Source organism: Erpetoichthys calabaricus, chromosome 1 (assembly GCF_900747795.2).
Source record: "Erpetoichthys calabaricus chromosome 1, fErpCal1.3, whole genome shotgun sequence".
In the NCBI taxonomy this organism is placed as follows: Eukaryota; Metazoa; Chordata; class Cladistia; order Polypteriformes; family Polypteridae; genus Erpetoichthys; species Erpetoichthys calabaricus.
The window spans coordinates 91,820,502-91,845,912 of NC_041394.2; the positions used below are offsets into that span (position 1 = coordinate 91,820,502).

Consider the following 25,411-nt stretch of genomic DNA (forward strand, 5'->3'; position numbering starts at 1 on the left):
TGCCTTATACCCAGTGCTGCTGGAATAATAATGATGCATGTATTTTTACTTCAATAAGATAAATATTGCATTAGGTTACTCATTACTTTAAAAACTAATCATGCATAACATTTAAAACAATACCTTACTGCTTTTGAGATTGTGTTGCTGAGCTTAACATAAAATTTAGCAATTTGTGAAATATTAAGACTCATTTTTTCAGCCAGGAGATAAAATAATGAGGACACCCGAACATTTGCATTTAGAAATGTATTTTGTGGACACTTCTACCCTTTCTTGCCCCAATAATATCCAGCTACAGAGCCACAGCACCATATGTCACAGCATTTTTACAACAGTGAGGAGTTAGTGTGGTTAGCATGTAGTATAAACGGTTAAGATTAGTGTTAACTTAAGGTTAGAGGTTAGTGACGTTAGAGTGTAGTGTGACTGCTGAAGGTGTGTACGAAGCAAATATACATGCAGACTGACAGAGTGCAACGGACATGCACGGACTACAAAATCCTTAACAGTAACCCAGTTATGGGTTTACATGGCCAAATAATATGATTATTTGCGGAGAAATCTACCTCTGTTAACCAGGTTTTTCAGAGACCTCTAACCGGAATAAGGGTTTACATGGCATTTTGAAAACTAGGTTTCTATGAATAACCAGGTTATTGAGGCGTATGTAAATGCACCAAATGAAACATTCTCTGTTCTTGGTGTTGGCTCTTTTCCAGACTCCAACACCTACATTTTTTTCTAGTTCCAGTTTTAGGATTTATTGTACTGATCAGTTTGCAGAGGGATAAAATATTGCAGTGGTGTTTGCTCTGTAATAAGTATCATGATGGCGCATGCTGTTGATGGCTGTATACAGGATAATGATTGACTGATAAGGGAGGATTTATAAAGAATAGTTGATTCAACTCCAGCCAAGGTAAAGTGCTTTCTTGTATTTCCATGTGATTGGCAGAGACTCATGCAGAAGTAAAGTATTGTGATGATCTGCCCAATAAACCACATGGAAGACGATCTTCCGGACGAGTCCACAGGTGCTGACTGGCTTTTTTATTTTGAGTGGTGCAGTATAATTGGTAGCCTACTGCTGCTTGATGTCTGGGTCACAGGGACATCTCTAGAATAATAAAACAAATACACCTTTGGCCTGCCTGCCTCTTACCTAACCTTTAACTACACAAACTATTCTCACCTTGATGCTGTCTTACTACGTAACTTGTATTCTTCCTGATCTCCAACCACACACTACTTGTTTGGCGTGAAAGCACTGTTATTCATCCTTAACTCTGACTCTCAGCTGTCTCCAGTGAGGTGCCCTAGGTTCCCCAAGATTCCACACCAACCCTGCTTCCCATTCCCCACAGCCCATACAGCAGCAAGACAAATATATCTTTCAATTCATGAACTCATAAAGTGCACGTAACATCAGCGCAATTAAGAATTACTTGTGCTGAAAATTACCCTCCACTTCAAGCTCATTAGAGAAAAAACATCTACAGTTATACTGCTTTATAGTATACAGTGACATAGCCTTTCATGAGCGATGAAACACTGATGACATTTTCACCTACTTTTGTTTGGCATGAAAGAGAAAATCTGTATCAAGGACATCCAGTTCTGTTTTTGTTGGCTAGGTGGCCAACCACTAAGTAGCAATCCTGCAAAGAGCTTAGGTTAGGAGGGCAAAAGAGCTGAATATTTCAGGACACAAATGGCTACCAATGCCTCCACTGTTCAAGTGGTTGAACCTGATCATTGCTTGGTATTTGTGTTGAAACAGCAGAATGCTACACGGCAGAGCAGATAAACATTTTTGCTCTTTTCTCTATTTATGCATGGGTGCCCGTGATCAGTGCTACTATTACAAGAGTAATCATGTCTCAGTTCCTTCAAATACTGTTCTCATTTTACTGGAAAGCACTGGTTTTGTAGTTTCAGTGACTGAACATTTTGCCCCTTGATGAATCTCATTTGGGTAAACCTGCATCTGCTTTGGACACAGTAATGCTATTTGGTAAGTGACAAATATAAAATGAAATTTCCTTAATGTTAAAAATATTTTAATATAATATTTGCAGAAAAAATAAATATATATTATATTGTTATGTAATAAAAATTGGGAATTCTGGAGTAGAACATTGTGGCCTCCTGATCTGACCTAATGATACCTTAAAGATAGTAAATATACACATCTGGGTAACCATTTTCCCATCTGCTTCTGTCAAAGTCCTGTAGTTCGCTGGCCAGTCAGTCCACTGTCTGTCTCTTAGAGATTCCCCATGACTAGCAGCTTTGATCCATGCAGGAAGGCAGAATTTCAAACCCCTTCTCTTCAGCCAGTATGCATCACACAAGGTGGGTGAAAATTTCTTATTTTGCAGTCCCCTTAAGTATAATACCTTTTCCTAATATGAGAATTATCTTGACTATGTTTTCTGTCTTTTCTCAGAATTACCCGGAGAGCAATTACAGGTTATTCAGAAGCGCCCCCTGCAAGTTTTTATCTCAGAGATTGAGTTACAAAGTGGAATACCATGCAAAGGATCGGGTTTCATCTACACTTCTCCCAATTATTGCCTTTCTTGTCGAGTCCCTCACATTTTTCAGAAAAGACATAAGTGGAGTGCCTCCAGTGCCTCTCTGGAATATGCAACCTCTGGCTAATGGCTGGTCATTGGCAGGGATGGTTATGTATTTAGCAACAGTGTTTAAATGGTAATTCCTTAGCTCAACTAAAGCTGTGACACAAGTGTTGTATGACTGGCACAACTCTTCACTTCCACTTGATGCAACGTAGTGACGAATAGATGGGTAGGAGGCAATGGCCTGAAGTAGGTTCCGGTGTTTAGGAAGCATGTAGTCCCTCATTCGTTGGAGGAAAGAAGCAGCTGAAGGATAAAGAAAACAAATTCAGGACAAGTCCTCCACAGAATTAATTATCTTCAGCCAGTATAAGTGCATGAATTTCAATACAAACACTCCAAATAATGTAAAGGTTGAACTTTGGGAGTGTTCAAAAAACTCAAATTGCTAAGTTTTTTGTTAATAGAGTTTTCACAGGACCAAAGAAGTATGTGAAAGACTGCCTTGGAGGCTCTTGTATGCCTTCAGAATTGAAGAAAGAGTTAATGAAATGAAAAGCTAGTAAAAATGTGACAAGCCTCACAGCTAATGCAAAACAAACCAAGGTGATGGCAGGAGGTGAAGGAGAAGAAAGTGGAAGAAATGAGTGCATGTTCATCTGTTGTGTGTAGTAAAGGTGTTTGGAGATACTCAGTTCAATGCATGGGTTGGCAAAAGTGGGTGCCTGAAAGAATTAGTGGTGTGAAGAGTAATGCAGTTGACTTGTGTGACCTTTGCAGAATGCTGATGTAGTAAGTATGCATTTAAATATCGACAATGGAATTGTTTTAGAGAATGTAGGGAAGTTCTGCTGCTTTGGTGACATATTGATTAGTAATGGAGGTGTAGGCACAGCAGGGTTGGCATGGGTGAGAGATGCATGGTGGAAATTCTACAAAGATGAGAATGACATGGTGAATGTGTGGTGTGTAATGGAATGAGAGGAAGATGAATACTAAGTTAAGATAAAGACTTGGAGTGGATACTGTAGGTGTTAGGGAGAAACAGGCTAAAGTGGTTTGGGCATGTGGAGCGAAGGTTAAGTGGATGACTGGGTTAAGAGGTACACCAAGATGGTGGTTAAGAGGATGAGACCTAGAAGGAAGCAGAAGAAGACATGCATGGACGTGGTGGGAGATGATATGAAAAAGATGTGCTCCAAAGGATGCCATGGAGAGCAGGATGTCAACCAGCTAAACTGGGTAAACCGAGAAAATTGCTGTTAAACTTGTTGTTCTGATGATGATGATGATGATGAATGGACTAACTTACCATTTTCACAGGTGGGGCGGATACCCAAGAGCTGGTCAAAACATTGCACTGTGGAACTCTGAGCGGCACTGCCACCGGAGAGGTAGATTGGCTCTTTTGACACACCCTCATAGATAAGACCGTCTGGCATCAGGGGATTGTCTTTCCATCTAAAGACAAGAGGATCGAACTCAATAGGTGCCCAACTGTATTTGTCATTTTAGATCCATTCTTGAATACAGTAATCATGCATTATTCTGCATTGCAATAAAAATGTATGATGCCATTTTAATGTCCCACTTGCCATTTAGAAGTTGAGATCTTCATTATGTGGCTGGACTTGAGTGCTTGAGGTTTGTCATGAAAACCATCCTTCTTTCATTACATTTGTTTAAGCATTATAGTAAGTGAAGGCTAATGCCTCTATACAGTCTGGTTTCCCCAATTTTGAGCATCACCTTCTAGTATAACCATCTACACTTACAAATAGCGCAGGAACACCACTATAAATAGTTAGTTTTTAAGTAACAAACAAACATGAGATTTTCATCTTCCAATAAATAATTAACTGAAACACTACGATTATTATAGCTGGTGCTTGGTGACCACCGGACACCAGTACTTCAGAGAAGAAATTAATTCTCTAGAAGATGGAAACTAAAGTGGTCACCCAGTGACTTTAAGGACTGAAGAGGACATCCAAGAAGTGGAATGAATTGTCTTTGAAAACCATTCACAGACTATTGATAATCCTGCTATAACACTCAATATTTAACATGAATGTTTTTGTGCAGTTCTCAAACCATGACATTTGACATGTTGAGATCTTGAATGTGGATTGCACGGCATCTTCCAAGAGAAATGTGCTTGGTTCTTCTAAGCTATTAGAAACGTCAGCTTATATCCAAATAATAAAAAAACATAGATGAAAAAGACTAGTATGTTTCTTCTAGGTGATAGGTAACATTTGAGAAATGTAGGTGACCTTCAGGTAGACTTCAGATAGGCAAGAAGAGTGCCGTAGGACAAGCTGTAAACAAAATGAATATTTGTGGCATGGGGTATGGATACACAAGTATAAAAGTAAAGACTGTGAAATCAATACCACTGACACTTTCAGGAGTTCAAATACTTTATACTTACTTTGTAGCTGATAACGGTGAAAGTATCACAAAACAACACACTAATTTGCAGAAGAGGGAAAGCTAAAAACAACACCATGATGTACTTGAATCCCACTGGGGCTCACTTCCATGACCAAGATCTGCTTTGTAAAGTAAGTGTTCATAGCACACTCTCTGGACCCTCCTGTAAACTGTGGTCACCTACATCTAAACATTACACTCATCATTTATTCAACTACTGACAGCTGCTTCCACTTCTTCAAGTCCCAAAGTTTCAAGTGATGGATTCAACAAGGCACATGAAAACAGATACATGGTCAAAAACATCACATGGTGGGACTTCATGTTGTTTGTCAACTATTGCTGTTTGTCTTCTAATTGTGTTCTTTTACAGGATTTCAATCAGCATGGACAACTGGGCTAGCACAGGGGTTCTGATTTTTTTCTGAACATGATTCCTCTTATTTGGCATGTATATGTTAGCATAATGTCCTTTGGGCTGATATATAGCAGTCATGCGGATCTTTTGGAGCAGATGATCATATTCTCTGTTTTTCAGAGTAACATCTAACTTTAAAGATTAGTCAACAACTAGAGGTTGTTAGAGAATAATACTATAATCAGTGAGAAACAGGACGTGAGTGGTGGCCAAATACCAAAAACAAACACAACTTACCCAGAAAAGTAAAGCCTCACAACTCCATAGAAGGTTCTGTTGTGTACATTATCTGCAAAAGACACAAAGTCTGAATTGACAAGAAGATTCTCATTCGATTGTCACTTAGAGAAAAATGGTGATTAAAACATACGTTTTTTTTTATAGCTATAATGACAGAGCAATAGACTGGCAAAATGGTGCCAGAGGTACAAGGGGAAAGATTACTGCAGGGCCATGAGAATAATAGAAAGTGCTAGAGGTTACTGTATCTTCTCAGTTAACATGCCTGGGGGCACATGAGCCTCGTGAGATGTCAAAAACTGTTAGAGAGTGCTCTGCCTCATTAGTTTATGACTTTGGGAAGTGGAAACATGGTAGATTCAGTAGTACAGGTTTTGGCTCTAGAAGTAACCACAGGATGGAATATAAAGCTATGCCAGGGTCAGAAGCCCTTGGAGCTTAGGGTTGAGTGGTGAGTTGTACAAGACCTCTACTAGAAAGACAAAGGCAGTGAAAAAAGGATAATGAGAAGGAAACAAAGCAAAGGGTTGAAACCAAAAAGACAAACTAATATGCACCAAAGTCGTACTGCTAATCCAAAATGCAAAGTCTTTGAATGAAGCAAGAAGTACTTTAACCCGAAATACCAGCATAAATGAGCACTTGGACAGTGTGCTAACTGCAATGCCAGCCTTTATACTGTTGCACCTATAAGTTCATCACAAGTGACTCTCAAGGCCTCTGTCCTTAGTGATGAGTCTCTCTGTCATAGGAACTCCATCCATCCATTATCCAACATGCTATATATATAGACTACAGGGTCATGGAGGCCAAACTCAGCCTGCAAGGCAGGAAACAAACCAAGGGCAGGGTACCAGCCCACTGGAGGACACACACCAATCACAATTTAGGATTGCCAGTCCACCTAACCTGCATGTCTTTGGACTGTGGGAGGAAACCGGAGCGCTCGGAGGAAACCCACGCAGACATGGGGAGAACATGCAAACTCCACACAGGGAGGACCTGGGAAGCGAACCCAGGTCTCCTAACTGCGAGGCAGCAGCGTTACCCACTGCGCCACCCACTTTTAGGGGTTTGGAATTTTTAATGTAATTACATTAATACAGTTATGGTGGACTGGTATGAAAGCAGAAAAATGAAAATAAAATAATACAAATATTTTAATTATTCCAGAAGCATAACAGGAATACTATAGTTATGCCCACATAATCTCCAATGTACAAAAATAATAATGAACATACTCAAAAAAGTTTATACAAAACAGGAAAGTTTTGCAAAGTATTCTCAAACACAACTGAATAAATCAAAAAATTTAGTTCAGATTTAGGGTTATGATGAACTTGGAATTATCTCAAGGCAGAAATCAAAGACGCCAGTCCATTGCAGGGCACCGTCATGCACAGCAGGCCAATTCAGAGTTTCCAGTTAACCTAACCAGCACAATTTCAAGTAAGCTCCACATGAATGCTGCTCAAGGCAGTGATGCCATCATGTTACATTCTACTGGGGTTGCAACTGAAAACAATGCTCCTTGTCAGTTATCCAAACCAGTGTATTATTTATCCAATAATGTAAACAAAAGAAGAACCTAATTATGACATTAGTCACAGTGAAGTCAAGAAATAAGTCAGTCCCGAGTTGTCCCTTATCTAAACCAGTTGGGCCCCCAATATTATTTCACCTCGTATCCAGATAATTCCCTACTAATACTGATGTATTGAGGAAAGAGGAGTTTTACCTCTTCACCCAGTACACCAACTATGATAGGAAAGAAAGGAAAAAAAGGCAGTGAATGTAATGATGATGCCTCAATCAAATCAAAACCAAAGCAAGACATTGCAAACTCATATTGTAGCGAGTCTGGGGTTTTGGTGGTAGTTATGAATTGCCTGCATTACTTAAAAATGAGTGTGCGCAACAGCACCTTAAAGATAAGGACTACCCTGGCCGCTTCTGTCTAAACAGGGAGCCATCCTTCTGTATTTCTGATACAAATTAACAACAAAAGGGTAACTTGCATTAACCTTTCACTATACTGAAATTCTTTTTTAAGGGAGGATAGACGGTATCATAAGATAAACAATTTGTGCCCCAAACCTACCGTGCATTTGTTTGAAAGCCTCCACCATATCATTTAAGGAGCTGGTTATATCCTGCAATGCTGCCTGCAGCGTGTCTGTGTCATTTGTGAGCATGGCATTAATCGCGTTGGCAACACCCTGGAAGTGAAGAAAGAGTATTCATCTTTTTTCACATATCTAATCATATCAATATACTCTGAAACACCACTGCTATATTGAAAAATAAAAACAAAAAAAAAACCCTGTCCAGGTTAAGGAAAGCCACTCAGATTCAACTTCACTGTAGCAGTTTATTTCTTCCAACTACTGCTTCCTTGCAAGGCTTTTGTTTCTTCGGGTATCCTCATATCATAGTGCAAATGCAGTAGCTCAGTGGTTCTTAAGTTCAGTCCTCAAGGACCCCAGTGGCTGCAGGTTTTGTTCCACCCAGTTTCAAGATCAGGCAGTCACTGTTACCTTTAATTGATCTCATTGTTTAATTAGCTGACCCATTTTTTTCTTGTATTATGCACTTTTTACAGTGGAGTTTGTTTTCTTAATTGTATCTGAATGGCAAAAATATTGAGCAAAGCAGACACCAGAATAAATGACTCTGAAAGGAGCAACTACTTCTGTGTCACCCACTTGTATGCTCATCTTCTTATATAATATGCTACCATGGCTGTCCGTTTGTCTGTCCAGGATTTTAAATCGCAAGCCGTTTGACCGATTGACCTAAAATTTAGTACATATATACTACGTGACATCTACTGTCTGCTTTCAGGCTGATGATTTTTATTACTCTTTTTATTTTTATTTTATTTTATTGTAGAATCAACTCTTGGCAGTGGCCAGCAGGGTGGCCGTGCGGCACATGCATACGGGAGCCGTTCTCATCCCTACCACCCTTGCCGTCACTTCCCCTACCTCTTCATATCTTAAATCATTCTTGAGGCAGATTGAACACTTAAGTGCCAGCTTAAGTGAAAGAGAAAGGAAAACATGCTAAGTAATTGCTAAACAGAAAGTGACCTAATCAGTGTTAACACGAAAAGATGCCGACGGAAGAAGAAAAGAAGCGGGCCGCTAGGGTGGAGAAAAGATGAGCTGCTCAGGAAGCAGCAAGCACATCAACCTCTGAGCAAACGAATGATAAATTTACAGAGAAAACTATAAGTTAAGTGTATTCACTGCACGTTATCGTGCAGTATGCCATTACTGGTCTTCATATATAATACTCTATTGCGACTGTCCGTTTGTCTGTCCATGATTTTAAATCACCTGTACCTCATAAACCGTTTGACCTATTGACCTGAAATTTGGTACACATATACTACATGAACTTTACTGTCCACTTTCAGGGTGATGATTTTTATTACTCTTTGTATTTTTATTTTATTTTATTGTAGAATCAACTCTCGGCACCGCGCAGCAGTGCGCCCATGTGGTGCATGCGTACGGGCGCCGTTCCCGTTAGTAAATAATTGTCTATGTAAACAGGACTTAAAAAAAATCTACATTCTTACCCATCTAACACATATAAATTCCTGCTTCATTCAGAAAATACATGGCATATCCAATATGTAATTTATGGATGTATGCAAAAAGCATAGCCATGGAGAAATAACAGCTTGTTTAATTAAGGTTGGAGTCCAATTAAGAGAAGAAATGGAATGAAACAAAAACCTGAGGACTGAACTTGAGAACCACTCTGTCAGTGAAGCTGATTAACAAAATAAAAAGATCCCTTAAAAGGTATCCATTGCAGATACAGCAGCGCCCCCTAGTGAGTAACACTGCATCACATCTTTGTTACAATAAGAAGTTCAAACTGGACAGGCACGCACTTTGATACCAATAGCAGCTGCCTTTTCGACCATCAGAGAAACAAGCAAGAAGCCACTGGTGCTCTGACCTCCAGGGAATGTAAATATAGTTTCCAGATTTCTAGGGATGAAAAAAAACATATGTTTTGAGTCTTTGTGAGCTAGTAATGTGTTAAAACTTTCTCAAAATAATTAACTGAGAGTAGTGTTGTATTGTACAACCCAGCCACAGGGGATGCACAAACCAGTGTTGTTTCTTCAGCCGGTCCCAAGCCTGGATAAATGGGGAGAGTTACGACAGAAAGGGCATCCGGTGTAAAAGTTTGCCAAATCAATATGCGGACAACAATACAAATTTCCATACTGGATCGGTCGAGCGCTGGGTTAACAACGATCGCCACCAGTACTGTTAGCCAACAGGGTGCTGGCAGAAATTGGGCTACTGTTGGCCGAAGAAAAAGAAGGAGAAAAAGAGGGGGGAGATGTGTCCGGAGGCAGGAGGAGAGGAGGAAGGTAAAGAGAGTGGAACTGAGGGTAGGAATTTTGAATGTTGGCAGTATGACTGGTAAGGGGAGAGAGCTAAACCGATATGATGGAGAGAAGGAAGGTTGATTTATTGTGCGTGCAAGAGACTAAATGGAAGGGGAGTAAGGCCAGGTGGATCAGAGGTGGATTCAAATCGTTCTATCATGGTGTGGATAGAAGGAGAAATGGAGTAGGGGTTATTGTGAAGGAACAGTATGTCAAGAGTGTTTTGGAAGTGAAAACAGTGTGTGATGGATGGCCAGCTAAATATTCCAGCCCACACCTCCAGGCCACCAGGTGGCGCTCTCCCAACAGCATGGAGGTTCCCCGAATTCCAGCAGGGCCTTATGGACCTTGTAGTTTGTATGCACAGCCCTACTGGATACCATGGGGGCCACCGGGAGCTGCTGTAGGGAGGCTCAAGGACTTATACATGCCCTATAACGTCATGATCACATGACCAGAAGGAACGACGTACTTCCGGGTTGAAGAAAAGGACTTTTTAATCTGACCCGGTAGTGATAAGGAATCATGGACTGTAGGATTGGGACCTCTTCCGGGTCAGGGGATATAAAGGACTCTGGGAAACACCAGACGAGTGAGCTGAGCTGGGTGGAAGGATGGCAACGCGTCTGGGAGAGGAGGATTGGTTATTTGTATTGATTATTGATTAGTGAGTATTGTATGTGTAGTGTGGAGTGGAGGGTGCTTTGTGCACATTATTATCATAAATTAAATAATAATTGGAGTTTTACCTGGTGTTTGGAGTGGTACCTGAGGGTTCAAGGGAGCACTAGCGCCCCCTACTGCGACAAGTGTCAGGCAGAGTAATGATTATGAAGCTGGAAATTAGAGGTGTGATGATGAATGTTGTTAGTGCATATGCACCACAAGTTGGGTGTGCAATGGATGAGAAAGATTTTTGGTGAGAGTTGGATGAAGTGATGAACAGTGTACCCAAGGGACAGAAAGTGGTGATTGGAGCAGATTTCAATGGACATGTTGGTGAAGGGACCAGTGGAGATGAGGAGGTGATGGGTAGGTATGGTGTCAAGAAGAGGAATGAAGAAGGTCAAAGGATAGTGGATTTTGCAAAAAGGATGGGCATGGCTATGGTGAATACATATTTTAAGAAGAGGGAGGAACATAGGGTTATGTACAAGAGTGGAGAAAGATGCACACAGGTAGATTACATCCTATGCAGAAGAGTCAATCTGAAGGAGATGGAAGACTGCAAAGTAGTGGCAGGGGAAAGTGTAGTTAAGCAGCATAGGATGATGGTCTGTAGGATGACGTTGGAGATCAAGAAGAGGAAGAGAGTGAGGGCAGAGCCAAGGATCAAATGGTGGAAGTTGAAAAACGAAGACTGAAAGGTTGACTTTAGGGAGGAGGTGAGACAGGCACTGGGTGGCAGTGAAGAGTTACCAGACAATTGGGAAACTACAGCAGATATAGTAAGGGTGACAGCAAGAAGGGTGCTTGGTGTGACATCTAGACAGAGGAAGGAGTATAAAGGAAACCTGGTGGTGGAATGAGGAAATACAGTATACAGAGGAAGAGGATGGCAAAGAAGAAGTGGGATAGTCAGAGAGATGCAGAAAGTAGACAAGAGTACAAGGAGATAAGGCGCAAGGTGAAGAGAGAGGTGGCGCAGGCTAAAGAAAAAGCGTATGATGAGTTGTATGAGAGGTTGGACACTAAAGAGGGAGAAAAGGACCTGTACCGATTGGCTAGACAGAGGGACCAAGGTGGGAAAAATGTGCAGTAGGTTAGGGTGATAAAGGATATAGATGGAAACGTACTCACAAGCGAGGAGAGTATGTTGAGTAGATGGAAAGAGTACTTTGAAAGGCTGATGAATGAAGAGAATGAAAGAGAGAAGAGGTTGGATGATGTGGAGATAGTGAATCAGGAAGTGCAACGGATTACCAAGGAGGAAGTAAGGACAGCTATGAAGAGGATGAAGAATGGAAAAGCCGTTGGTCCAGATGACATACCTGTGGAAGCATGCATGTGTTTAGGAGAGATGGCAGTGGAGTTTTTAACCAGATTGTTTAATGGAATCTTGGAAAGTGAGAGGATGCCTGAGGAGTGGAGAAGAAGTGTACTGGTGCCGATATTTAAGAATAAGGGGGATGTGCAGGACTGCAGTAACTGCAGGGGAATAAAATTGATGAGCCACAGCATGAAGTTATGGGAAAGAGTAGTGGAAGCTAGGTTAAGAAGTGAGGTGATGATTAATGAACAGCAGTATGGTTTCATGCCAAGAAAGAGCACCACAGGTGCAATGTTTGCTCTGAGGATGCTGATGGAGAAGTTTCGAGAGGGCCAGACGGAGTTGCATTGCATCTTTGTGGACCTGGAGAAAGCATATGACAGGGTGCCTCGAGAGAAACTGTGGTATTGTATGTGGAAGTCGGAAGTGGCAGAGAAGTACATAAGAGTTGTACAGGATATGTACGAGGGAAGTATGACAGTGGTGAGGTCTGTGGTAGGAGTGACAGATGCATTCAAGGTGGAGGTGGGATTATATCAGGGATCGGCTCTGAGCCCTTTCTTATTTGCAATGGTGATGGACAGATTGACAGACGAGATTAGACAGGAGTCCCCGTGGACTATGATGTTTGCTGATGACATTGTGATCTGTAGCGAGAGTAGGGAACAGTTTGAGGAGACCCTGGAGAGGTGGAGATATGCTCTAGAGAGGAGAGGAATGAACACAGAATACATGTGTATAAATGAGAGGGAGGTCAGTGGAATGGTAAGGATGCAGGGAGTGGAGTTGGCGAAGGTGGATGAGTTTAAATACTTGGGATCAACAGTACAGAGTAATGGGGATTGTGGAAGAGAGCTGAAAAAAGGGCAGGGTGGAATGGGTGGAGAAGAGTGTCAGGAGTGATTTGTGACAGACGGATATCAGCATGAGTGAAAGGGAAGGTCTACAGGACGGTAATGAGACTAGCTATGTTATATGGGTTGGAGATGGTGGCACTGACCAGAAAGCAGGAGACAGAGCTGGAAGTGGCAGAGTTAAAGATGCTAAGATTTGCATTGGGGGTGATGAGGAGGGACAGGATTAGAAACGAATATATTAGAGGGTCAGCTCAAATTGGACGTTTGGGAGACAAAGTCAGAGAGGCGAGATTGTGTTGGTTTGGACTTGTGCAGAGGAGAGATGCTGAGTATATTGGGAGAATGATGCTAAAGATAGAGCTGCCAGGCAAGAGAAAAAGAGGACGGCCTAAGAGAAGGTTTATGGATGTGGTGAGAGAGGACATGCAGATGATGGGTGTAACAGAACAAGATGCAGAGGACAGAAAGATATGGAAGAAGATGATCTGCTATGGCAGCCCCTAACGGGAGCAGCCGAAAGAAGAAGAAGTGTTATATTGTATACATTCTATCCTTCTTTCAACTTTGAAACAATTACACATGACTTTCTGACAATTACAGTGTTTTAACAAGCAGATGTAAAAATATTAAGGCACTTACTCTATTTCCATGGATCTTCAGGTTTTCACACAATTAAAAAAAAAAAGATAATCAAAATGTTAAAATAGAGTATTCATTTATTTTTGTGCAATATGTTTTAAATCACATTTCTCATTAGCCCAGACACAAAAAAGTATATCATAAAAAACAGTATGGACTTAAAACACCCCAATAAAGTGTCACCTTGTAGAATCAGCCTGATATGCCTGTACAGCAGCTTTGGAGATTAACAAAATCATCCATTCAAATAATTATGTTTATACAGCATAGTCCTTATACTCATGGCCACCACTACATGGTTGTGCACTAACCTTGCAATAAAAGAGCCACAAGTGGACTGGGTCAGATAATGGTACTTTGGGATGCATGTATGGCTTCTGAACAATATAAAGATTGTTTGTCAGATGCCTTAACAAAGGAGTGAGCTTGACAGTGGATGGTGTTATCAAAGTACATGATGACTGCATGGACAGATTACAATGGACTACAGTAGGATTATACTGATAACAATGCTTGCAGTAAGGTATGCACACCTGTTGGGAAAAATATTGGAAGCTCAGAAGAAAAACGCCAGGGGAAAATCAACCAACTGTGCACAATGTGCTCAATGTTCCAACTTTTGCAGATATGTTATACCCTCCACGTCTTGCTTTATGGTGCCTTGGACTACAGACCAATGTTTTGCAGGGATGTTCACAACATAACATCAGTCATTTTCAGTAGAGTTCCACTCCTCCTCTGAGGCTGCTGACCATGTGATTTAGGCGTGGAGGTGACACGGAGAACATGTTTTGGAATATATATTTCTCCAAGTGTAGACCATATTGAAGAAGTTAATATTTTACTGGCTCTGATTTTAGAAATGCCTCTCAGCAACGTGTGTCTGGTCACACACGTTGCATATATTATGGAGGACCACAGCTTTTTGTTGGAACTATTTTTTTGTCACAGAATAGAATTAAGAATTCCTTATATTTGGTCAGCATTACTAATGTTTATTTATTTGGCTAATGTCTTTACCCAAGGTGACTTACACTATTTTAAATACAATTGGTTACATTTCTTTTGTTTTTTTTCCAACAGGAGCACAGGCAGATGAAGTGACTTGCCTATGGTCAAAAAGTGTCAGTAATAGGATTTGAACCTACAACGTCAGATTTTGAAGTCCAAAGTCTTAACCACCTTGCTACACTGCCTGCAGTAAACATGAAAATGAATGCAAAAAGATGGGTCTCATGCTCTCCTTGCCAAGCTTTCAAAGATAATGCTTCTGAAAGTCAATCCAGACTGGCTGACTCACAGTGTTCTTTAAAGCTATTAAAGAAATAAATGTAATGCCTACCCATTGGGATCCTTCTTCCTCCAATTAGCTAAAACGCTATCTGCATAGACCAGGATTGGTGGAAGGCCCAGCTGGACAGAGATCTTGTAGTAAGGCACTGCTAAGTTGCTTGGAAGTGTCTGTGACACAAAGAAATAATAAAAAAAACTCAGCAACAGAGAAAATGCAAATAGGAGCAGAAGATTAACACAAGTTGTTTCCTTATTAGAGCTGACCATGTCTTTCTTCTTCATCCATCCATCCATCCTCTTCCACTTATCCGTGGTCGGGTCACGGGAGCAGCAGCTTGAGCAGAGATGCCCAGACTTCCTTCTCCCTGGCCACTTCTTCTAGCTCTCCCGGGAGAATCCCGAGGCATTCCCAGGCCAGCCGGGAGACATAGTCCCTCCAGTGTGTCCTGGGTCTTCCCCGGGGCCTCCTCCTGGTTGGACGTGCTCTGAACACCTCACCAGGGAGGCGTCCAGGAGGCATCCTGATCAGATGCCCGAGCCACCTCATCTGACTCCTCTCGATGCGAAGGAGCAGCGGCACTACACTGAGCCCCTCCCGGATGACTGAGCTTCTCACCCTATCTTTAAGGGAGAGCCCAGACACCCTGCGGAGGAAACTCATTTCAGCCGCTTGTATTCGCGATCTCGTTCTTTCGGTCACTACCCATAGCTCATGACCATAGGTGAAGGTAGGAACATAGATCGACTGGTAAATTGAGAGCTTTGCCTTATGGCTCAGCTCCTTTTTCACCACGACAGACCGATGCAGAGCCCGCATTACTGCGGACGCCGCACCAATCCACCTGTCGATCTCATGCTCCATTCTTCCCTCACTTGTGAACAAGACCCCGAGATACTTGAACTCCTCCACTTGAGGCAGGATGTCGCTCCCAACCCTAAGAGGGCACTCCACCCTTTTCCGGCTGAGGACCATGGTCTCGGATTTGGAGGTACTGATTCCCATCCCATCCGCTTCACACTCAGCTGCGAACCGATCCAGAGAGAGCTGAAGATCACGGCTTGATGAAGCAAATAGGACAACATCATCTGCAAAACGCAGTGACCCAATCCTGAGTCCACCAAACCGGAACCCCTTAACACCCTGGCTGCGCCTAGAAATTCTGTCCATAAAAGTTATGAACAGAAACGGTGACAAAGGGCAGCCCTGGCGGAGTCCAACTCTCACTGGAAACGGGTTCGACTTACTGCCGGCAATGTGGACCAAGCTCTGACACCGGCTGTACAGGGACCGAACAGCCCTTATCAGGGGGGCTGGTACCCCATACTCCCGGAGCACCCCCCACAGGATTCCCCGAGGGACACGGTCGAACATCTTTTCCAAGTCCACAACACACATGTAGACTGGTTGGGTGAACTCCCATGCACCCTCCAGGACTCTGCTAAGGGTGTAGAGCTGGTCCACTGTTCCGCGACCAGGATGAAAACCACACTATTCCTCCTGAATCCGAGGTTCGACTATCCAACGGACCCTCCTCTCCAGAACCCCCGAATAGACTTTTCCAGGGAGGCTGAGGAGTGTGATCCCTCTGTAGTTGGAACACACCCTCCGGTCCCCCTTCTTAAAGAGGGGGACCACCACCCTGGTCTGCCAATCCAGAGGCACTGTCCCTGATGTCCATGCAATGTTGCAGAGACATGCCAACCAAGACAGTCCTACAACATCCATAATAATAAGTCTTTCTTCTTGTATTTGCAAAATACCAGACTCACATTAAGTTTAGAATAAATAAAGGAAGTGGTTCATTAAACAGAGAAATAAATTAAAACAATGAAGAAATAAGTTAGAAGCAAAACATGAAATTATAGAACTATAACAACATAAGAACATAAGAAATTTGACAATGAGAGCTGAGCATTCAGTCCATCAGGCTCATTTTTTCAGCTAATCACTAAGCTGTCCCAATATCTGCTCATTATTAAAAGTTGCCAAGGTTTGTGCTTAAACTACATGTCATGTTAGTTTCTTTCTGATTCTCACAACTCTTTCAGTAAAGAACTGCTTTCAGGCTTCAGTCATAAATGCACTTCTCCTTAATTTACACTGATGTCCTTGAGTACAAGATTCACCATTAAGTTAAATTCCGCTGAATCAACTTTATCAATGCTTTTGAGTATTTTGAAGACCTGGATTAGCTCCCTATGCAGTCTCTTCTGCTCGAGACTTCAGGTTTAATTCTGTCAAAGTATGACAAGTCTGTAAATCCTGAGATGCACCTGGTTCATCTCCTCTACACAGCTTCAAGTGCTGCTATGTCTTTCTTGTAGTGTGGTGCACACAACACTCCAGATGGGGCCCCACTAGTGCATTATATAGTCTGAGAATAACATTCCTTTTATTCAACAGTCTTTACAATACAACCTAAAGTGCTATAGAGCTGAGATAGAAAACCCAAGATCTTAACCAGATAAAGTAAAATAGACTTACTACATTCCACAATGTGTACAGTGAAAGCTTTTCGATTAATGTCTCATTACTTTCAGGCTCATGGGCCAAACTTCTTACTCTGACTGCATGGCTAGGCACACACAATGGCTACTGCTTCCTGTTAGGCAGCTCAAGAATTTCTGACTTGCTAACAAGTCAAGTAAGACTCCTAGGCTTATTTTCTAAAGTGCACTCTGTAACAGCCACCAATAATTTCTAACTTTTTCATTGTCCAGAGAAATCAAATGAAAAACACGTATATTATTATTTCTAACACTTTAAAAACATTTTTTTGCACAATCCTATGCAAAAGTACTATTTGTAACAGAAAAGTCATAAATTACTGTATAAATAGTCCTCATTAAGAAGTAGTAACAAAACATTCTCAAACCCTTGCGGCGGACGGCTGGGGCTCATGCCCAGTCGGGACGCCTGGAGGATGGAAGGACCAGGAAAGGAGGAGTACCTCCCCTGGAACATGAGAAGGCAGCCACCCTGGTGGGTGTTGGGGCCACGGGAACAGAGCTTGGAAGCTCAAACTTGTGGGGACCTGTAGCCACCGCCAGGGGGCGCCTGGATGGTTTGGAAGCCATGGCATGAAGCACTTCTGCCACACCAGGAAGTAATGTGGGAAGGTCATCAGGGAGCACATGGAGCACATCTGGGTGTATTATAAAAGGGGCCGCCTCACTCCATCCAGGGAGCCGGAGTCGGGAGGCAGAGGATGGAGCTTGTGAGGAAGGGAGCAGAGGCAGCTGAAAAATAGAGAAGAAAAGACAAAGGAAAGTAAAAAGGACTAAGTTTATTGTGGTGGTTGGTGCACTGTGTGTGTGCAGAAGAAAAATAACAAATAGTGTGCATTTGAACATTGTGTGTCCTTGGTGTCTGTCTGTGGCCGGGCTTCTTTTACACTGTGTTTAATACAATTAAGGGGAGCAATGGGCTTTAGAAAATCCCAACAGCAATTGATACAAGACTGGAAGCAGCACTGGACCTGGTATATATATATCATCACATTTTAGATTATTACCAGACAATAAAACACTTACTTTTGCAGGTTGTCTTTCTCCTTCTTGCCAAACATAGCCCATTGTGATAAAACCCAGAGAGAGGTGAGCCAGGCGCATCGCTCTATGACCTTGTAAGTACTGTGTGCTTAAAAGGGGCATCTGCAGAAATATTATTAATAGAAATGTTAACTTTTATTATCAAAACTAAGGAAGTGCACTCTACAGAAATATGACATTGAATACATAGAATCTGCTGGAGTCAAAACAATCATGGAGCAGATTTACATGCAAATCCATCCTTTATGTTCTGACACCATAAAGTGTAGAGGACAGGGAAAGATCTAGTTCCACTTTGACTAGGATGTGCAAGAGAAAATGAGATCAAAAAAACAAAACAAAACCACAAAGACAAAAAAAATCAATCACCAAAATCCAATATGCAAACCAGAAAAAAACATGTAAAAAGTCATAAGTCCTTAAAATGACTTTGAAATAGCTAAATGCATGAAAAATTGTTTTATAATGTCCAGAAACTTGGACAGTAAAAGTAGCACGCCACCATCTTATATAACCTAGTAGCGATGGCATGTCACATGACTCCTGTTTCAAGTGACCAACAACAAACATAATAACCATAAATAACACATTCACAATCAAACAGAATTGTTTGAGGAACAGCATTAGGTCACCTTATGATACTCAAAAATGGAAAGAGAGAGCTACATTGAAACCGAAATAGATAATCTTACACCACATGTTATGAGACTTCAATTATATTTTAAAATTTGTGCAGATTCTATAAAGTGGACTGTACAACACACCACCAAGAAAATTTTTGTTTATTCGTTGTCTATGATAATCCAGAAATTGAATGGCCTGACCTTTGTATGCTTGCGTCTGTAACATCATGTGCTGTGCATCTAGTGTTGGTTACTATAGTGGTGTGAAATTTTGTATGCAGGTTGTCAAGTAAGTCAGGCAAAGCAAATGTAATTTTCGTGTTTTATTTCACTGACATGCTCTCATGTCTAACCAACCCTCCCCCCGAGTCTTTAGGTCTGACTCTGAATTTTATTGCATGTTGGCGTTAGGCACCTCAAACCAGTTTGGCAAGTGATTGTCTGCAGGACATACTTTCTCATCTAACCCCCCCGCAAGGAGAGCATTCAACTCAATAAATGGTCTTGGGTGCAGGTGTCACAAGGCAGTGTAGCATCAGACCGGCTTGGTAAGAGTAACTGTGTTTGAACTTCCAAGAGCCCATAATTAAGCAAATGGGAGATTGAGTTGCACCGGAATTTTTTTGGTTGCCTGTTCGGGATTGGTTTTGAATCAGAGACCATTCTGTACCACAACACCCTATTGGTGTAAGGATTTGAACAGAGAATGTATAAATTTGCTTGCTCTACCCCTCCCTCTCTCTCTCACCAATACCATGAAGGACAACACAATGAAGAGCACAGCTCAGCAGCCATATTGAGACAGGCATGTGGCCTGTTCTGAAGAAAGCTAGAAATTATGCCTTAACTAGAGACATTTAAAGTAACTACTGTATAAGTCTGTGTGCCACCTGAAACTACACATCAGCATTTATTAGGTTGTATGGTTGCCAATGTTCACTTGTATGTTGCTTATTATTATTTTATGAATATTATCAATAATACATTATTTAAAGTTGTAGCTTAACTTCTGCTTGTCGTTTTACTCTGCCTAATTGCCTGAGGTTATAGAAGTAGAAGGGAAGGTGGGGAGACGTTATAAAGTACATTACCTTATAAACAGTGGTAAGGCTACGGGATTTGAGACATTCTGACAAAGGCTACACAATAAAGAATATAAAAGGGGAAAGTAGAGTAATATAGAACTCTACCAAGGCAAAACAGTTACTATAAGAACCTATCAACAATATGGCCATGTGCAAAATGAAAATATGAAAGTGCACAATATAACACTGATTCCATAAATAAGCCCACCAGTTCCACTATCAGTGAGTCATTTTACCTCTAACTGATATCATTTAATCATTTTTTTCTCTTTTATTCTGTGAAGTTTGCCTCCTTAATGAATATTAACAATGAGATGGGAATACATCTGGGCAAATGACACTGAATGCTGAAAGGCAGCAACTACTTCACTGTCAGCCCCACTAACGTGCTCTTTAGTAAATAATGGATTAAAGCAGAACACCTGGAAAAGCAGAATGAAAATAATGATGGAGATGAAAATCTGAAAAACCAGGTTAAAAAATACTAAATTATCTCTATCCAACATACATGTATGCTTGGTACTTCTAATACAAATTTACCAGACTTTTAATTTTTTTAAATTTTTACATTGACCCCAAAACATAGAATTAATAAAATAATAGTTTCATTAATTAGGCTAGGAGTCTAGTTAAAAACAGATGTTGGCTGGAACAAAAACCTGCAGCCACAGTAGGTACCCAGGATTGAATCTAAGAACCTTTGAGCTAAAGAATATTTACAAGTAGTATTCTGAAGTAGCACCAAATGCCCTTATTGCACACCCCATGCCACCCACAGAAATAGAGTTAATTCTGTTATTACAGCACTTACAGAATGCTACCCAGACTCCATTAGATACTAGTGTAGGTTACTTTCATTTTCAGTGCAACCGATTAAGATGTTTTATTCTTTACAGATTTGACTATTAACTGTATTCTTCACAGTTTTGCATTATATATCTACAATCTTTGCTTAATATTAAGTTTTTATTTTTAATTTCTTTAACATGCAGCCAATAAATAATATGAAAATGAAATGTTAGCCAACAGTTAAAATCTAAACCATTTGCCCCTGTGAGTTTTTAACAAGAAAGTATTTCTAAAGGAAGGAAAAAATATATAGACTGCAGGTTACTAGTCCACCTTGGTTCAGAAAATATTTTTTAATTTTCTTGGGAACATGTAATACACACTAGTACATATTATTAATGTATCAGAATGAAAGGACCTCTACACACCATGTAATTAAAACATCCGGTCCATTTACAGCTAAAGTTGCCGTTTAACCAAGAAGCTAGTTAGAACAAAAACATGACATCAGGACTAGGACCAGCAACCCTTGGGATATAAAAGCTATCACATTAATGGCCATTGCTGGTTGTTTCATAAAAAAACTTGTGGAGCTCTTTATCTACCAACCTTGTGATGACTCCTCTCCAAACCGCATCATATAAAAAAATGATAAAAGCATAGAAATACTTATATATACAGTATATATACGGTTTAATGATTCTCATGAGGGAGACCATGCTGCTGCCTTTACAATCACCAAATCAAATCTTCCAGAATGGGGAATCTGATGACCCTGGAGAAATAAGGGATGCCAGCGATGTATTTACATACCTTCCCATTGTAATACAGGAAAATAAATGAGTTGTCCTAATAGTATCCAGCAATCACTGTTCTGTTTTCTTCTGTTTATTGCATATGCATAAACAGTTTTCAGTTTTTCCATGTGAAAATATTTATATTAGTGTAAACTAACAGAGTAGCAAAAATTTAAGGAAAAAGGGATTTTTCTTTTTTTGCAGTTGCCAGATCATTACGTGTTTTCTGCAGTTGCAAAAAAACAGGCAAGAGTTCAGACCTAAACCTCAGAGTAAAAAAAGGGGTCTAAGAACCAAAAGAACAGGTTTAACACGTAATAGGATAATGTGACAGACAGAGAAAGACAACAGTCAGAAAGTGTACATATTGAACTAAGATTAAAATTTTGTGCTTTAGTTATTTTGTAGTGTTTATATTTAGTCCACATTATTGTGTTTTATTTTATTAGAACAAACTTTGATACTGTTTGATCAGCAGAGATAAAGACGTGTTCTTTGTTCATAAATAGATACAAAACAGATTGCTGTTAAACAGAAGGTGGCATGATACACAAGTTTATTGGATCTTTTGTTAAAACCAAAATGTTATTCAAAATCTTAGTACAAAAGCCATATCACAGTTGTAACCACTAATATTAATTTCTCCAAAAGTCAAACATTGTTGTAGACTACTTCACAGATCTTTACTTGTCATACTATTTTATTATGAACTTTCTTTGCGGTATCAATACTAGGCTAATGTGGTTTGTTTTCCTTGATGTTCCAAAGGGCAGATGCTAGTTCATCTTTTATAGTGGCAGTGTGCTAATGTCATGCTGTTATGACCTCAGGGAAATTAAAGGAGGTGGTGTCATCAACAGATAGCACTCAACAGGACAGACAATAATCAAAAAGTTAAAGAGGTGGTTGTAAACCAGGAGACATGAGAACAAACACATTGGATGTGCATTTTAGCTTTCTCTATCACTAATGGAGGCTCAAAAGGTAGAACAGTGCAGAGACAGGTGAAATGGTCTGAATACCAGAGAGAAGTCAAAAGTGCAGATCTTTTAATACACCTGAATGAAAATTAAAGTTACAAGATTCGAAGCTAAAAATTTTTTACTAGTGATGAGTGAACTCCTCTGAATTTGCTTGGCCACAAGTTTGGTGAAATCGCAGTAATGTATGACAACTTTGCTGAGCTCAGCAAAATGCACTGAAGTCAATAGGGAAGGATAAACTGAATTAGTTTTGAGTGGATCAAATGGTGCAGTGGTCTTTAAAGATATGAATACACCAACACATTTCCACTTTTTTTAGCCCACTACTACGTTCAGCATTATTCTGGGGTGGGGGGAACTGTTCCTTTCAACATTGGCTGCTATAACTCTGTGACAACACATCATGAGGAGCTGGGAAAAATAGCTGGTCTTAGCTGGCCACACACAGATTTCCAAGAAAATATTTGGTGAACAAGGTAACTATTTAACATAACATATTCGCTGCAAGCAACTCTTTGGTGAATTTTGCAGATCGACACTAATCTTTACACTATCTAGATTTTTTTCTTCTAACTAAACTACATGAAATGTTTGTTTTACTTTCTAAATGAACTCAATACACAGATAAAGATATCATCATACCACTCTTTTAAATAGGGAGCATGTGATGAGGTCATGCGTAATGGTGAAATCTGATCATTAAACTAGCAATGGAACATGGCTGCAATATTAGCACAAAATAGTGGCAACTACAAGAAAAACAAACAATAAAATAGTGCTGTAGTGACAATGCTATCATAACAGTAAAATATATTGGGTGTAGATGATCAATCCATAAATATACCGAAAGGCCAAAATGGGAATCAGGGATCCCAGCACATCTCCCACTGCTGTCAGCTCTTGAGGCTAGAAAAGAGTGTTGCTGCCATCAAGAATATGACGGCACCCATGTAAAAAAAAAATGGTAAAAAAATTCCAAAAATTGGATGAAGATCCTGATGTTGAAAACCAAATGTTTACTATAGCAAACAAAATTAAAATACTGTATTTACTTTATTTTGCTGGTGGGTTTTTGCATTCTCAAAGGTTTTCTTCCTTTTTTCAAACTGTGGGACAGATTCCTTGACTGGGAACAGGTTTTATCACACAGTGATGTGTGCATGGTTGGGTTTTATGCACTATGTGACCAATGACTCCACACACTATTACATGTATGGTGAGCAGAGCTACACATTTCAGTGGATGCAGTAAATGATGCCAAGGGCATTCAAGGAGCAAATAGGAAAACAGACAGAAGCCAAAACAAAAAAATGTCCAAACTTTAGAAATAAAATCAAAAGCAGATTGTGTCATCCATTACTCTTAAATAGGTTCTGAAAGACAAGCTTTGCATTTGATACAGGAAGACTTCACAAACCTATAAAAACCTAACTAGGCAATAAATGTAAAAGACATTAGCACTGGCCAAGCTCTACATTCATGCAACAGAACAGGCCAATGAAAAACAAAGTCTGAAAGAAAAGTCGCCATTGGAACATTGTCAAAAGTCTTGTTTCTAAGAACTAGGAGGCTCTGCCCCCTGCTCGCTTAGCTTGCAAAACCCCTGGGAGTGGGCACTGGGCACCCGTTGTCTTGCAGCTGAGTGGCTTGAAGGGCATCAGGGAGCGTCTCAGTTAGAGAAAGTGATTGTATTTAAAGAGATGGCATATAGAAGAGTCTCCGGGCGCGGGAGGATAAAAAATCAGTTACTTGAGTATTTCACTACAACTGTCTATTTAAAATACCAATGAATAATAAAACGTAGTAAAAGTAAAACGTAATAAAAAGTAAATAAAAAATTTAATTACATTAATGCCTCATCAAAAACAATATTATGAATTATGTTATGCTCTAACTTACATTCTATAAATGTTGCTTTTTTGCATTTCTGTTCACATATTGTCTGGGATATTTTTCTCTTTTTCATTTATTGGATGATTCTCTTTGTTCTCATTTTTATTTTATGCAGCTCTTTTTTATTCATTTTCTTTTTTCGAACTTCATTGTCAGCTCTTGCTGCTATTTTTCGATCACAATCTAAGATTCAGGGTTCTTGAATAGATCATTTGCTTTTCTGCTTTGCCATTATAATCAACTGCTTTGAGGGGAGAGTTAGCACTGATAGTGTGACAGGGTGGTACGGAGAGAGGATGTGTGCAGTAGGAATAATGATTGTGCAAGCGGTATGGAGGACAGCGGTCAAGGCTGAATAACACGGACATGATGGAAAACTTTTTAATATAATAGAGAGATATGCTGTTAAAATGTACAGGTATTGCTTTTGTTTCATCATTCATTTTTTATTTTCAACATTATGACAGGGACATCTGCACACCACTGTTTTGTAAAAAGGGTGGTGTTCAAGTTTTGAGGTTCCTAAAATAGAGAAAAGCCCTACATACTTATATGTTATTCTTCCAAACTGCTTTTTTTTCTTGTTTTAGTATATGGGGATTTGATAATCAATTTAAATACATCCGACCCTGTGCTTAGCCCCAGGTCATGTCACTTTTTCAAGTAGTTGTCTTGAGGTTGTCTTACCTTTACCCTTCTGCAGTTGTGTACTGCCATACTACTCATTCATTACAAACATAATCTGACAGAACTGACATTCACTGCACTCAGCAGAACTGAATGAGGATCTAATGGGTTTGAAGTGCACCAGAAG

General features: G+C 40.3%; 1 protein-coding gene across 1 annotated transcript in view; it reads right to left on the reverse strand.

Annotated features, from left to right (window-relative positions):
* Positions 1 to 2,041: 2,041 nt before the first annotated feature.
* Positions 2,042 to 25,411, reverse strand: part of LOC114653267 (indoleamine 2,3-dioxygenase 2-like) — a 51,194-nt gene continuing 27,824 nt past the window's right edge. The window contains exons 3-10 of the mRNA XM_028803475.2: positions 18,410 to 18,529; positions 14,925 to 15,043; positions 13,583 to 13,597; positions 9,587 to 9,686; positions 7,781 to 7,898; positions 5,677 to 5,728; positions 3,898 to 4,046; positions 2,042 to 2,891 (exon numbers count right to left, since the gene is read on the reverse strand). Of these exons, the coding sequence (XP_028659308.1) occupies positions 2,521 to 2,891; positions 3,898 to 4,046; positions 5,677 to 5,728; positions 7,781 to 7,898; positions 9,587 to 9,686; positions 13,583 to 13,597; positions 14,925 to 15,043; positions 18,410 to 18,529 (1,044 nt within the window). The 3' untranslated portion in view covers positions 2,042 to 2,520. The remainder of the gene's footprint in view (positions 2,892 to 3,897; positions 4,047 to 5,676; positions 5,729 to 7,780; positions 7,899 to 9,586; positions 9,687 to 13,582; positions 13,598 to 14,924; positions 15,044 to 18,409; positions 18,530 to 25,411) is intronic.